The 15,241-nt window shown below is 45.9% G+C and overlaps 2 protein-coding genes across 5 annotated transcripts in view; one reads left to right on the top strand and one right to left on the bottom strand.

Annotated features, from left to right (window-relative positions):
* The window catches only part of ADAMTSL2 (ADAMTS like 2), a 42,063-nt gene extending 38,844 nt beyond the window's left edge, over positions 1-3,219 (top strand). For all 4 annotated transcript variants that reach the window (XM_060270236.1, XM_035114158.2, XM_060270237.1 and 1 more), the window contains 2 exons: positions 1,265-1,409; positions 1,864-3,219. In XM_060270236.1, the coding sequence (XP_060126219.1) occupies positions 1,265-1,409; positions 1,864-1,982 (264 nt within the window). In that variant the 3' untranslated portion in view covers positions 1,983-3,219. The remainder of the gene's footprint in view (positions 1-1,264; positions 1,410-1,863) is intronic.
* A 6,302-nt stretch (positions 3,220-9,521) lies between these two features.
* Positions 9,522-11,004, bottom strand: FAM163B (family with sequence similarity 163 member B). The gene is made up of 2 exons (XM_035111580.1): positions 10,912-11,004; positions 9,522-9,938 (listed from the first exon to the last, which is right to left on the bottom strand). The coding sequence occupies exons 1-2, from the start codon at positions 11,002-11,004 to the stop codon at positions 9,522-9,524; spliced, it is 510 nt and encodes a 169-aa protein (XP_034967471.1).
* Positions 11,005-15,241: the final 4,237 nt, after the last annotated feature.

Consider the following 15,241-nt stretch of genomic DNA (forward strand, 5'->3'; position numbering starts at 1 on the left):
GCAATATAAATGAAGAGGAGTGATTTCATACCAGGTGATTTCATACTAGTTGACAGACCTGACAAATCAAGTGAATAGTAACTATTAGGAGCACAATGTAACCAAAAGGGAATCGTAGAAATTAGATTTCATATTGGTTGAGTGGCCTGACAGTCATTCAATTCTAGGACTGTCCACAAACATAACCAAACGTTAGGTTGTTTATCACTAATGGGTAAACTGCTTTCACACTGGCGGGCCTAATTAATTGCTTCTCTGGCCTTCTGACGTCCAGACACCATGCACTCTGTCACTGCCCTCCCCCTTCCTTGGCTCAGCAGTGAAAAGGAAAGTCTCCCTGTGCTCCACTTTCCTCCCGCCTTCTCCAAAAAAAGCACAGCCAGTTCCGATTACATCTTGGCAGGCTGTGTCCTGCCTGGAGCCACTACAACGGCGGACGGCAGTTCGCCTTGGCTGCGGCAACGACAGCAACTGGGCTCTAATCAGTCCCTGGCAACCACCTATGCTGAAGTCTCCACTGGCTGAGCGGCTGCAGGCCTCTGCCGGGTGAGAGCCAGGGGGAAAGAGTTCATTCTGCACTCTGCTCCTCTAAAGGGAATTTGTGCTTCTGCGATGGCTGCCGGGCATTCTCGGATAACATCAGGGATCAGCCCAATAGCCGCTGAAATGCTGCAGAGCTTTCGGATTCCTGGAGGTGGAGTTAATTAGGCTCCCCAAACATTCTCCCCGAAAAAAACCAACTCTTCTGCAGTTTTCCCCCACACCCCAAATATGGGTTGCATCCAACTCAGTTTTAGGCCACAACCACACCATAGATTTTAAAGCAATATCACCTCACTGCTACCAACCCATGCCCACCAGGGAACAGAGTGAAGGACAACCAGGTTGCCCGTAGCATTGCATGGGGCTGGACTAGATTGACCCCCCAGGGTTCCTTCAAATGCTATAATTCTACCGGTATGAAGCAGGTATACTCCAATGCACTATGCTTTTAAAGCACTGTGATACCACTTTAAACATCTATGAGTCTCCCACAAAGAATCCTCATATATTTAGTTTGTTAAGTGGTATGATACTGCTTTAAATGTATGGTACGGATGCAGCCTTAGGTAGAGCAGACGACTTGCAATCAACATCCCTACGTCGATCATGTCCATTAATTTCAGTGGGCCTACTCTGAGCAGATACTTCTCAAAAGGTTGAATCTTAGTCCTGAAAATGCTTGTTGTAACAAATGAACCTCCCCTCTTTTACTTGCCCACAGTGTACAAAAACTTGTGGCATTGGCGTGAGGATGCGAGATGTCAAGTGTTACCAGGGGAAGGATCTCGTCCGGGGCTGTGACCCTCTCGTGAAGCCTGTTGGGAAACAGACGTGTGATCTTCAGCCTTGTCCAACTGAACCTCCAGGTCAGGGGGAGATGGGTGTAGGGTTGCCGGACTTCCGGGTCTGAGCTGAAGTCTCCAGGCTTGCCTGGCCCCCTCCAGGTGGCGGCGGGGGGGGGGGGGGCTTGAATCTCTAGGTGGGCAAGAGCGCCTTTTGACTGGCAGTGAATTGCTAGGGTTTCTGTTAGGAGTCTTTCCCCAGCTTTAGCTGGAGATGCCAAGGTTCAAACCTAGGACCTTCTGCAAGTAAAGCATGTACCCTACCCAGGGAGCTACACCCTGTTCCTCTTTGAAATTCCTCAGAGAATTCCTTGGAGTGAGCACCTCCAAATATTAATGTCTGTGGCTGCCCTGGGAAAACTGGCTCACCGTATTGAAAGTGAAGTTGTTTGGAGTTCTCTGCACAGGTGATGATTCCCACTTGCTTTCCTCCGTGCCACACCTGGCCCCACTCACCTGTCTGGGCTTCCTCTTGCAGATGACAGCTGCCAGGACCAAGCGGGGACCAACTGTGCTCTGGCCATCAAGGTGAACCTCTGCAGCCACTGGTATTACAGCAAAGCTTGTTGCAGGTCCTGCCGAGCTCCCCATTCCTAAGACAGGACCAAAGGGATCCAGTGGTTCTCCACAGCATCCAGCGGGACACAGGAGCAGCCAGGTGCAAACTGGGACAGTTCCTGCCTGTCTGCCTACCCATTATGCCACAACATGGAGAGTAAGGGATGGAGGTCCTGTAATCCAAGACACCTGCTTCACCTCCCTCCTCCCTCCTAGGTTCCGGAAATGGAGGGACGCATTGTTACATTTGCTACTACTGTAGATCAGAACCCCCTACTCCATGAGGAAAGTCGCGTTTTGTTTTGTTTTTTTAAAAAGACATCATGAATATTCCCCCCCCCCTTTTAGTTCTTGTTTTCCAATGGCTATGTTGTCTTTGAACTTTTGTGCCTCCCCTTCATCTCCTCTGCAATACAAACAGAATTAGAACAGCCATTTCATCCCTGTCCCTTGGGAGCCCTCTTTCCACTTTCTAATTTTACACACAGGTTTGCATCGAGGGGCGCCCTGACCTGACCTGCTTAGCATCAGGTGAGGCACTCCAACTGGAGCTGCTGAGAAAGAGATTCTGACACACTGCTGTAATGACTGAAACACAGTGGTTTGTTCTCCAGCTTACCATTTTGCACGACGGGCATATATTCCATCTAGTTAAAATGCAGGGATCGGCAATCCCTCCCCTTAGGTAAAGAAACTGCCTTTCAGAAATGCATTGTTGCCAAGTACCACATTCCTGTTTTATCCCTGAGAGAGAAAACCTTTCTCCTACCATCTCCTGCTGGGTGATGCCAGTGGTCCATCTAGTCCAGCATCCTGTTCTCACAGTGGCCAACCAGATGCCCCAATGAGAAGCCTGCAGGTACAACAGCAACTCCCCCCGCTTACCATTTCCAGAAGCTAGTATTCAGAGGCATACAAACCTCATACAGTGGAGGTAGAGCTAAGAAGAGCTTTGCTGGGTAAGGCCACCTAGTCCATTCTAACAGTGACTGCCTAGGTGCCTTGATGGGAAGCCCACAAGCAGGAGCCAGGTATATCAGCACTCTCCCTATTTGCAACTCACAGCAATTGGTATCCACAGTGGAGGGAGAGCATAGCCATCTGGGTTAGTGGCCACTGATCCTTTCCCCCACCATAAATTAATCTTCTTTTAAAGACATCCTAGTTGCTGGCCCTCACTGATGCCAGTAGGTTATACTCTAGATTTGTAAAAGGCATAGTTTTCTAAACACACACACAGCGCCACCAGGACTGACCCCATTGTAATTAAAACACAATCTCTCTCTCTCTCTCTCTCTCTCTCTCTCTCTCTCTCTCTCTCTCTCTCTCTCTCTCTCTCTCTCTCTCTCTCTCTCTCTCTGCCTCTTACTCTCTCTTTGACTTCATCCTCTTGTAAGCTGTCCCTTTCCCTTCTATTTTCAATACCATTCCCCAGCAGCTCAGCACTTAAGGCATAGCTGTCAAGTTCTCCCTTTTTATAAGGGAAATTCCCTTATGCTGAATAGGCTTCCTCGCGAGAAAAGGGAAAACTTGACAGCTATGACTTAAGGAGCGGAACTTAATGCTCCCCAGGTGACTCTAAGCCAAAAATCCCATTAGATATAATATGTAGGTGTCTACGTTTTCAGAGATTTTTTATTTTATTTTATTGTGTAATCAAATCCCAGACCGTGTAGTCCTTTAATTAAAAGAAAAGACATAAAGCCAGCAATAGTTGTAGAGTAACGAAAACATAACAGCAGCACTTTATATCACAAAGAGAGTCACGCTCTCTCTCTCTTTTTAAAAGATAAATAAAGAAATAAGTATATTTGTTTACAAACAGTGAACTTTATCCCTGTAACCACAGAAACTGTACCCATTAAGTATATTTTAAAATAAAAGTTGTCATATTTATAGTGCCAGCTTGGTGTCTTCATGGTGTTTGGCCCATTTGCTTTGGACATTGTGGTTTAAAAGAACGACGAGAAGAATGAATGTTCCACCCTAACACACACACCCCCGACAACAAATACTGGAATCTGGAATCTCTGGATTCTTGGGACATTAAGGTGGCATCATATTATGTGTCCGTTCAGCTGCAGTTCATCTTCTGCCAAAAATGACATCATTCATCTCACTGTCTGTTGTGGCGAAATCACGCAACTTCCGTAATTTATGTAACTGATCGCATGAATAGCACCTGAACATCAGGTGCTGATCCACAGTAGAAGGACACTGACCTCTTCCTCCGCCTTTCTTATGAATCGTAATAGGAGAACTCTCACTGATTTTAGACTGCATATGCATATGCCTTGTACCAAGTACACCCTGACTGGAAGCAGCTCTCCAGGGTCTTGGGTAGAAGGACATCTGGCCCATTGCCTGATCATTTTAATTGACTGAACCCAGGGCCATCTGCATGCCGGTTGGAATGACTGACTGCATCATTCAATCACTTCCAATATAGAGTGGTAGCAATTGTGCCCTCTGATAAAATGATCCTTTGCATCTATGTGCATGCCCTGCTTATAGTACCTCGTGGAGAAATTGAGCTCAGTTAAAATAGAGTGATGTTTCTTCTTGCACTAAAAGGGTGTATTCCATTTTAATGTAGTATAAAAATGAGCCTTAGCTAGCAGACATTTTGCAAACGGTGGTCCAGAAAACTTCCTTCTCGGAAAGAAAGGAAGGAAGGAAGCTAGCTGAATTTTTCAGGTTGCCATATTCTGCACCACAAAGAATACCATTGAATACCATAGCCTGTATTCAAAGATAATCCTACTCAGAGGAGACCCACTGAAAATAATTGATATGACTAAGTTAGCAGGCTAACTTAAATTGGGACGGTCCATCCTTCAGTGGCAAAGCATCAGCTCTGCATGTTGAAGGACCCTGATTCAATCCCTGGCAGCATCTGCAGATAGGGCTCAGAATGCCCCCTGCCTGAAACCCTGGAGAGCCGCTGCCAACCTGTGTAAACAATACTGAGCTACATGGACCAATAGTCCGATTCATTACTTTCAATGGACCCGCTCTTAAATAAAACAGGTGTCATGAAAAAGAGCACACTTCTCCCTCGAGAACAAAGTCAAAGATAGGTTTATTTTTTTTAAAGTTTTTGTTCTTAAGAGTCCAGAAGGCCTGTACAAGATAACCACAAGGCAAAATGAATGAAAATCCATGAAATATTTCAATTAATTTCAAAGGTATACAATGAAGGGCCATGGGGTTGTGGTGCGGGGTGGGGAGATGAGCACAGAATAAATAATAGGAAGATAATAAACACAACCACAATTTTAATGCAACAAATGCCTTTTTTTTCTTTTTGAAAATAAAAATGCCATCGAAAAAAGTGCAAGTTTTAAGAAGAGTTGTACAAAATTTACCCAGAGTTCCGTAGAAGTAGCTGCAATTACATCAGATCACTTCAAAGACTGAGCACAGCAAAATGGAAACTTGTCATACAGGACATGGCCTAGGATAGTGCGAGTCAGGCCCGTGCAGGGGTGGGGTGGGGTGGGTAGCCGGGTACATTTGTCCTGAGTCTCAGAGGGCTAAGCTGGCTAGGGGCCCCACCAGGGAACAGCTGCTTTTTTGTTTGAGTTTATAACTTTATTCTAACAAGACTCTAGCCCCCGGGCCTCAGACAAGCTCTACACCGGTCTGTTGAATGTTGTCACAAACTGGATGGCTGTGGGGGCAGGCAATGGGTGTGGGGGGGACACCAAGCAGTAACAGAATTGGCATGTCCATTGATATAATAATACCCATTGACATAAAATACCAATGTTTCTAGTCAATGTTGCAGAAAGATATTTTGCACTTTGGACAACCATCCACCCCCCCCGCCCCCTTAGGTTGCGTACACCCATCTCTATATATAAAGTCCCTGAAGGCTTTGAACCCCAAACCACCAATTGGAATGTTAGTCCCTTGAAAGTTGCAAAGTTATTCCTGGATAGAGTTTTACAAGTCCAGGAAACGGATGACATTGCTAACGGCCTCCATCTTTGTGCTTTCAAACCGGAAGTGCTTGCGAAGCGAAATCATTTGCTCATTTGGAGGGATTGAGGTGACCTGCTTAAATTTTGACTGAAAAGCCACAAGTTGGTCCCTGTGTTCTAGGGCACACCCACACCATACAATTAAAGCACTCTCATGCCAATTTAATAGTTGGGGAGGGGGAGTGCTGTATGTTCAGGATGCTGAGAGTTGCTAGGAGGCCCCTCATGGAGATACAAGGACGGCAGAACATCCGCTTTGCATTCAGAAGGTCCCAGGTTCAATCCCCAGGTAGATCTAGGAGGGACTCATGCCTCAAATCCTGGAGCACCGCGGCCAGACAATACTGAGTTAGATGAACCAAGGGTCTGAGTGGGTAGAAGGCAGCCTCCTATGTTCCAACAATTCCCAGCACACTTTAACAAGCTACCCTACAAGGATTCTTTGTGGGGGAGCCAAAGCTGTTAAAAGAGATATAGAAGCGCTTTAAGTATATGGTGTGGTTGTGATCTTAGGCTATGATGAGAGCTTTCATATGAGAGCAAAGTGTTTTTATGACAGTTTTCGGATGAGAGCAACTACAGAGGACCATAGGAATTAAGACTCTTCAGGCTCACAGCATGAAATTTTGCCAAGCTGGGCATTATTTTCAAGGAAGTAGGCCGAGGCAAGATGGATGTCTTTTCACTTAATTATTTTAAATCTCATTATTTGTTTTAAATAAATATTTTTTTTTAAATTATTTGTTTTAAATCCCTTGGTTCAATCCTGAACCACTGGCAAGGTCTCTCTATAATATTTGTTGATTGCAGCTGTTTCAAGGGCGCACTTTTAGCTATAATGCACTCCAAATGTTTGTTTGAACGAAACAGTTCTTTGCCATCTTCCACAAATTGCTGAGTGTCCAGAACGCGAGGCCCAGTCTACTAGCTACTTCTTTTGCCTGTGCTCCCAGTGAAATGAATGTTTCTTGAACTCATGTATGAGCAATGTGCTTTAATTCAAGATACCCCACCCCATGGAATTAGAAAAGAAATCCAGATAGAGCTCATTATGTGAATAGCTGTTGATTGAACCTGGTTTCCTTGCCTTTTGCTGAACTTGGCTCCAGTCTTGCTATTCTCCCCTTACAGATTCAATCTAACAAGGGGGCTCCCTGCATTGAACCCTGCATCTGTGGGAGGTTTCCTGAAATTTTGGTTAGGGGCAAGTCGATGTAATATCCTGCAGAGCAAGAACATGGTCACATACTGGCAGATCGTCCCTAAAATAGTTTCGCTTTTATTAGAAACACGAACTTGACCCCGTATAAGGTTGTCTGTCCAAACAAGATTAAATGATCAGTTTCTCCTCTGTCAATTCCTTGAAGAGGGGTGCTAGCATCGGGTGTTTAGTACATTTCAAATCTGAACACATTTCCTATTCATGAGTGTTGAAACACGGTATTGAGTTGACAAGGGACGTGAGTGGGAAGAACCAACCTGGGCGTAAGGAGTAGCCATGGTACTGGAGTAATGCCACCACACTTTTCTCTATGGCTTGCATGACAGAGAGCCTGGCTTCAGCAATCCATGCTCTGATAAACCTCTGGGTTAGATTGCTGCAATGTGCAATACGTGGGCCTGACCTTGAAGACAGTTTGGGAACTTCAGCTAATGCAGAATAACTGGGGCAAATAGAAAACGTTAATATACCTGTTCTGGCTGGCTGTGCAGACCTGTCAATGTTCATTTCCCATCATTTTCTCATTTTTCCACTCTTAAATTCAGTTCTCCACATTTCCACGTCACCAGCACTCCAGTGCAAAATTCATATACGATGCACATTTGTGTATGCGGTTTTCCCTAGCATATACATTGTTGCAAAGCAATTTCTCCCAATGTAATGCATTTTCACAGACAGATACATTTTTATATGCACACTTTACCCAAGTTTATGCATTTTTTTGGACACTGGCTGGAGAACTGCATTGCAAAATTCAGAGAAGTGCAAATTTCAAAGGATAGCTGTGTTTTGGGCCATGGAAAGTGCAGATTGGGTAGGTTTGCCTTAAAATGCAAACTGAGTGCAACATCTGCACACTCCTAGACTGAGGTGGATGCAAACAGGCCAGCCTCCACTACCATTGGTGCAAACAGGCCAGCCTCCACTACCTAGAGGACTACATCTGACCCTTCCCCCCCCTCACCTCTGATGTAGAACAATGGTGTTAAGCAAGACAATAATAATAGATCTCCCCATTTTCTTTAAAGATGGGAGCACACCAAAGTCAAAATATAGTGTGGTTGAATCAGATGTGGAGAACCTTTGGCCCTCCAGATGCTGCTGAACCACAACTCCCATCAGCCCCAGCAAGCATGCCCAGAGATCCCAAGGGGTGATGGGAGTTGTAGTTCAGAAACTTCTGGAGGGCCAAAGGTTCCCCACACCAGGACTGGAAAACTCAGTCCATTAACTCTGGCAAAATACTTCTTTTCATTCATGGCAATATCCAGAGGTCATTTCTGTAGAAGTCCCTGCTTGCTCCCTGGGAGGTGGTGGGTCCTAATGAGGTGAGATTATGTGCCAGGTGGTTGGGTGGCATTTGTGGCTTGTTATTTAGTAAAAAAATAAAAATAAATAAAAATAAAGGCAAGATTGAATTTGTCTCCAGCCAAGGTCCTAGAAGACATCTGAAAAGTTGTCACAGGAAGGCAGGCAACAACCGCACATCACCCAGTCAGAAAATAAAGGAGGGCACAGTGGCAATTCAGCATGAAGCGTGGGGTTGCCCTGGAGCTGCCCCCCTCCACCATAGCCTTGTACTTGCAGACTTTCGTGACAGCAAATGAAAAGAGGGAAAATCTAACACTTACAAAAGATGCCCTATATCAAAATCTTCTCATATATCTACATATATATATATATACAGTGACACCTCGTTTTATGTACTGTCCCCCTTCCAAATGCTGCAGGTTATGCGCTCTGCAAACTGGAAGTAAGGTAGATATCCCTTGTTGTGACCTTTGCCCTGGGATGCGAGCAGATGTCACGCTCCGGAGGCACGGCAGCAGGGGGATGTGCCATTAGCAAAAGCGTGCCTCATGTTACGAGCGGTTTCCTGTTACAAACGGACCTCTGGAACGAATTAAGTACGTAACACGAGGTACCACTGTATGTATCCATCTATATTTATATATAGATATATAGATATAGATATAAAAGAAACTATTGTCAACACTAAACTTTAGAAAACCTATATGCACCCATCAAATCTATTAATTCTCCCTCCTCCCCTTTATATAGTGCATTATTTAATAGGTATATAGATAATTATCCATCGTTAACATATAAATACATTCATCATTTTTAAAAGACTCTCTGTGGGTATTTTTTTGTACTGTAAAAGAGTGACGCCATGTTATTATTTTTAAGCCACAAGGGTATTCAGGGAAGGGGGTGGGGGACACCCTTTCACAGAATCATAGAATTAGAGAGTTGGAAGAGACTCAAAGGAACATCTAGTCCAACCCCTTACAATGCAGGAATCAGCAGGATATGTATGCCACCAACGTTACCCACCGTCGAGCTGTGGGTCACTGCTGCTGGCACTCATTAGACGTCCGTGCTGATGCTGCGGCTGCGGGAGAAAGCCTCCCGCATGGCTGAGAGGCGGTTGGGGTTGAGGGCCTGGAGGCCACTCATGTTGGCGGGCAGCTCCAGGTCTTCCTGGCTGATGGCCTTGTAGTTGATGAGGTCGCCTCCATTCTGGACCTCCTCTTCTTCTTCTTCGTCCTCCTCGTCCTCTGGCTCCTGGAGGAAGAAGGTGGGTGGCTCATAGTGGGAGCAGCTGGGGCATACTGTCCGGCACTGGGAGTGCTTCTTGTAGGGGGAGGAGGAAGATCGGTACAAGGAGGGGCCGTTCGTCAGAGCCACGTTGCGGTTGCAGTGGAGAGGCGGGATGTGGGAATCCATGCCAAAGTCTGGTTCATCTCCGTCCTCTTCGGACTCCTCCTTCTTGCAGCAGTAATACTGGGGGAGGCAAAGAGGGGAAGAGGCAGGGATTGGATGAGAAGGTGGCTGTATGTCTCACCATGTCTCCCTTTCAGGTTGACATTGATGCTTTCCCACGAGATCCACAAAAACTCCAAGCAAGCACATCGCTCCTGCTGTCCACGCTCAAAGAATTCTGGGAGCTGTAGTTTGTTAATGGTTGGTGGGAACTATAACTACAGGTCCTAGAATTATTTGAAGGAAAGAATGCACTTTGAATGTGCTAATACTACTACTACTAATAATAATAATAATAATATTTTTTATCCCACTTTCCCCACCACACTGGGGCTCAATGTGTCTTACACAAATTAAAACAACAGAGATAAAATGCAAAAAGTTAAAAACATATAGAAGAAAATAATTTAAAAGTAATTAAATTCTAATAGAATCTAAACAATATGAAAACAACTCTATCAAAATACAGATAGCAAAAATAGCACACCACTATTATTAGTCCTTTAAAAAGCAGTCAGTTCTTAAAGGCCTGTTGGGATAAAACAATCTTCACCTGCCAGTAGAAGGAGAGCAAAGAGGGATCTAGTCTGGCTTCTCAAGGGAAGGAATTCCAAGAAGGCCCTTTCCTGCACCCCCACCAAGTGGGCCTGTGGGTGGTGGGTCTGAACAAAGGGCTACTCAGGGCCCAGGCGAGTTTGTATGGGAGAATACGTTCCTGCAAAGAGCCTGGGCCTAAGACTTAAAGCATGATTATACCACTTTAAACAGCCATGGCCCCCCCACTCCAAGAATCCTAAGAAATGTAGTTTGTTGAGGTTACTGAGAGTTGTTAGAAGATCCCCTCTTCCCCTCACAGCTGCAGTTCCCTGGAAAGATTGATTGATCATTACACCATTCTGAAATTCATAGCTCTGTGGTCACCTGTTGCTTCACCCACCTTTGCCTCTTCTCCTTTAAAACCCCTTCTCCCCGCACACTTTTATAATTGAAATACCTGAAGCCTACAATAGCAGAGAACTGCTATGATACACAGTAATATGACAGTCGCTAATATTCCGCCTGTGATGACCACAGTCCCGGCTGTCATTCGACCTCTTCTCCATTAACACCCTGGAAGACACAAGAGGTGTAAAGAGTTAGGAGCCAGACCTTCAGGCAACAGAGTAAGTTATTGCAGCTCGGGGCCAGAGCAGTGGCCTCAGTGACTGGGTAGCAGTGAGATTTTTTTTCGACGGTGTGTGCCTGGATCTCTGCAAAGCTGCACAGGGTACAACTCTCAGGCCATGTGCCCTCCACCCGTCATTTCCTCTGTGTTGCATTTTCCTCCCTCTGTCCTAGCACCAGAACTCCTGGACTTCCAATGAAGCTGAAGGCTGGAAATTTCAAGACAGATAAAAGAAATGACTCTTCTTCATTGAAAGTTTTGAAGCAGAGGTTGGATGGCCATCTGTCACAGATGCTTTAGTTGAGTTTCCTGCATTGCATGGGGTTGCACTAGATGACCCTTGGGGTCCCTTCCAACTCTACAGTTCTATGATTCTACAACTTCTTCATGCAGCACACAGTTAAACTGTGGAACTCCCTCCCACAGTAGGCAGTGATGGCCACCAACTTAGATGGCTTCCAAAGAGGGCAATAGCTGTGCTCTGCCTCCACGGTTGGAGGCAGAAATGCTTCATTTGCTGGAAACTACAGGAGGGGACAGTGCTTTTGTGCTCAGGTCTTGCTTGGGGGATTCCCATAATGAGTATCAGGTTGACTCCTGTGAAATCAGGATACTGGACTAGATGGGCCATTGGTCTGACCTAGTAGGGTTCTTCTCATGTCCTTATGACCCCAAAAATCTCATGGAGCAGGGAGCACAAGGGTGGGGAAGCTCTGGGTGCAGTGAGGTTTTTACATGTAAGTCTTCTCCTCCAGCCTGCCGTGGTACAGTCCAAGCCAGGCTGTGCCATGTGATAACTGCGCCCACGTTCCAGTGGTTGAAAGCTGGGCAGCCCCACCTATCTGTCATTATTGGCGCACCAACAAGATCCTGTTCCCTATCAATAAAAATAATAAAAATCACAGCTAGTGTGGTATAGTGGCTAAAGTGTCTGACCAGGACCTGGGAGAGACCAGGGTTCAAATCCCTTCTTGGCCACTGGGTGCCCTTGGTCACAGCCATTGCCTCTCATCCTAACCTACCTGGCAGGGGGTTGTTGTGGGGATTAAATGAGGAGGAGGAGGAGAACCATGCTTTCCCCCTTGAGCTCCTTGGAGGAAAAGGTGGGCTATAAATGCAACCAACCAACCAACCAACCAATCAATCAAATCACTGACAGAGTAGAGGAAGCTTCTGCTGTTGCTTGGTGGCAGAGCCTCAGAATAAGAAGGGGTCTCTTTCATCCTTTTAATTTTCAATCAGAGGATGCCAAGCTCTTTCCCCACAGACACAACCTTTCTAAATCTGTGCAGACGGTGGCGCAGCTCTGCAGAAACACCCGCCGGTGCCTCCAGCCCACCTTGCAGTGCCAGCTGGCTAGAATCTGCGACAGCTAACGAACACGTTAGACAGGCGCTCTGGAACTTGGAGGCCTCTGTAAGAGGCCGTCTTGCAAGCAGGTGTACGGGAAAGGAGGTGGCCCCATGGGGAGTGAGGGAGCCAGGCCCATGCTCTTCTCGGCTTTATTTTGGATTTTATTCAGGGCTCTGCACCTCCTCTCAGACTTGAATGCCACATCAGGCAGATGCTACATGCGGGAGAAAAGATGCCCCCCCCCCTTTATCCAAGAACAATCTCTGGCACTCTCAGACACAGATATACATTGCAAGCTGCCTATTCCCGAGTCAGATAATTGGCCCATCTAGCTCAGTATTGTCAACACTGACCAGCAGCAACTCTTCCGGGCTTCAGGTAGGGGGCCTTGCCCAGTCCTTCCTGAAGATTGAACCCGGGAGTTTCTGTGTGAAGAGCAAACATTCCATCGCTTGAGCATTCATAGTAAAGGTATCTTAAGGCTTCTCCTCTGTTCAGCGGTTGGCATCTGCTTTATCTCTTCCCAGGTGGAAGGTTCTAGGAGTAGTGCAGACCTTGCGATGTAGGGCAGTCATGCAGCTGGGATACTTTTGCTGAGTCTCGATGAGTGTCTGCAGCCGCCTCAGCATCCTCATTGCCCTCCAGTGCAGGCACTGGTATCCTCCCCTGTGTTATTGCTGCTACTTGGAATCTGCTCCTCTGCTTCTTTATCCTGTTCATAATCTGTGCTAGCTGGTGTGACAGTAGAAGGCAGACCTGGACTATTGTATAAATTCAGGAAAGTACATGAGGCCTTGTGTCTCTTCCTCTCACTGCCCAGAAAGAGCATTTTACTGTTCACTGTGCTCATCAAAATGAACCACTTTTCTTGCACTGACCTTTCCTATTTCTAAGTCCATAACTCTGTAACCTTTGGCTCCAGAAGTATATCTTATCATAGTTTCTCGTTCTGCCCTGGAGTTTAGCTTGGCTATTCTTTTTGGGTATATAGGCAATGCTGCCAAATACATGCATGTGGGATAGGTTAAGGCCATGTCAAAGTTCAAAAGGTGTGCAGGCTGCCCCCACAGTCTGTTCTGGAGATACCCTGCAGTGGCTACTGCAGCTCCCCACATACATATGAGGAGGGCAGCATCACTCAGCATGCATCAGGTAATATCCATAAACTCTGTATCAGCTACTGAGCTCTGTTGTGGGGTGTGACTAGCACTCCTCCAATGTGTAATGGCTTCCTCTTCCAGGAGGGTTCTCATGTGGTTTGAAGTAAACTCACCACTGTTGTCGCTCATGAGAGTTGTAGTTCCCCTCTGCAACTTGTTGCTCACCATGGCGAGGTACTTTCTGAACATATCCACTTTCTCACTTTTCTCCCTGAGGAGGTACAGAACACAGTATCCTGAAAAGTCAGCTAGAAAAAATATAATGTACTTACTTTTCCCTAGCAAGGGAACACTCAGTGGACCACATACATCACTATAGACTACATCAAGCACTCTGGTGCTTCTTTGTTGAGTATATGGAGGGGGGGGGGAGGCTTATCACTTTTCTCAGTTAGGCAACTTACACACTTCATTGTGTTTGGTGCACTCTGGAGTACCTTCTCCCCTTTTGCAAGCTCCTTGCATTGCAGTTCCCTAATGGCTTTGATGCCTCTGTGGCCAAGCCTTCTGTGCTCTGGATCTGCTTCAGCCTTCTGGGGTTCTGCGAGATTAGTCTCAACATATAATTCACCATCTCCTGTCACCTGGCATCTTCAGTCTTCAAACTGCACACAGAAACCATTTTTCTGTCCATGGTGGATACGTTGAACATGTTGCAATTCAACTGTAGGACAAATAGGACCTGTTCCACAGGATTCTCTCTCAATAGATTGCTTAGCTTGCAATTTAAGGTTCCTGTACCTGCACCACATATTGTTATGGTTTTGCCATCAGAAGCTTGGATATTGCCACCCACTGATGGGTCAATATTGTTAATGCCTCCAAAGATTTTATATATAGGTAAAGGTAAAGGGACCCCTGACCATTAGGTCCAGTCGTGACCAACTCTGGGGTTGCGCGCTCATCTCGCATTATTGGCCAAGGGAGCCGGCGTACAGCTTCCAGGTCATGTGGCCAGCATGACAAAGCCGCTCCTGGCAAACCAGAGCAGCACATGGAAACGCCGTTTACCTTCCCGCTGTAGCGGTTCCTATTTATCTACTTGCATTTTGACGTGCTTTCGAACTGCTAGGTTGGCAGGAATATATATATAATAACTCATATGAGTCCATTAACTATCTACTTGATTTTGTTTACAGTTAGATTCTTCTCTTGCAAAAGAAGGCCCCTTTCTTCTCTTTGCTCTCCTTATTTTGGCTTGCTTGCTTAAATGCAGGGGATCTTCCTGAATTTGGGCACCACAAAAAATAATAATCATCTGGATATGTGACCTTTGCTGTACTCGAAGCAAACAATTTTTCTGAGTGTAGCCTTGGCTCTCCTTTGGGACTGAGACACATAGTTTGAGTTAGTTGGTCTTGTATATCCCTGGCTGGGAATCTTGCTCTTCTCTCCACACTCTCCTCTCTCAGGTGCTTGATCACATCTGGTAGCCTTAGGTTTGGCTTGTCATCCATGAGAGTTTTGAAATTTAGGTCCTAGTGACCTCAAGAAATAGCAAACTTTCTGTTCCTCATCCATTTTGTATTGTTTAGATTCCAGCTTTTCAATAATGGTTAGGAACTCTGCCATGTGATTGTCACAGTCCTTCTTGGCTTCAAGTTTTAATTTAAATAGATTTCTCACCCAGGCATGGTGGGAACCCC

The sequence above is a fragment of the Zootoca vivipara genome, chromosome Z, assembly GCF_963506605.1.
Source record: "Zootoca vivipara chromosome Z, rZooViv1.1, whole genome shotgun sequence".
NCBI lineage: Eukaryota > Metazoa > Chordata > Lepidosauria > Squamata > Lacertidae > Zootoca > Zootoca vivipara.

Bases quoted from the DNA above. Each gene is read 5' to 3' on its own strand.
- FAM163B (XM_035111580.1), bottom strand. From the start codon at position 11,004: ATGACAGCCGGGACTGTGGTCATCACAGGCGGAATATTAGCGACTGTC. The intron at 9,939-10,911 runs GTATTTCAATTA...TGCCTCCCCCAG, and splicing joins TCTGCTATTGTAGGCTTCAG to TATTACTGCTGCAAGAAGGA.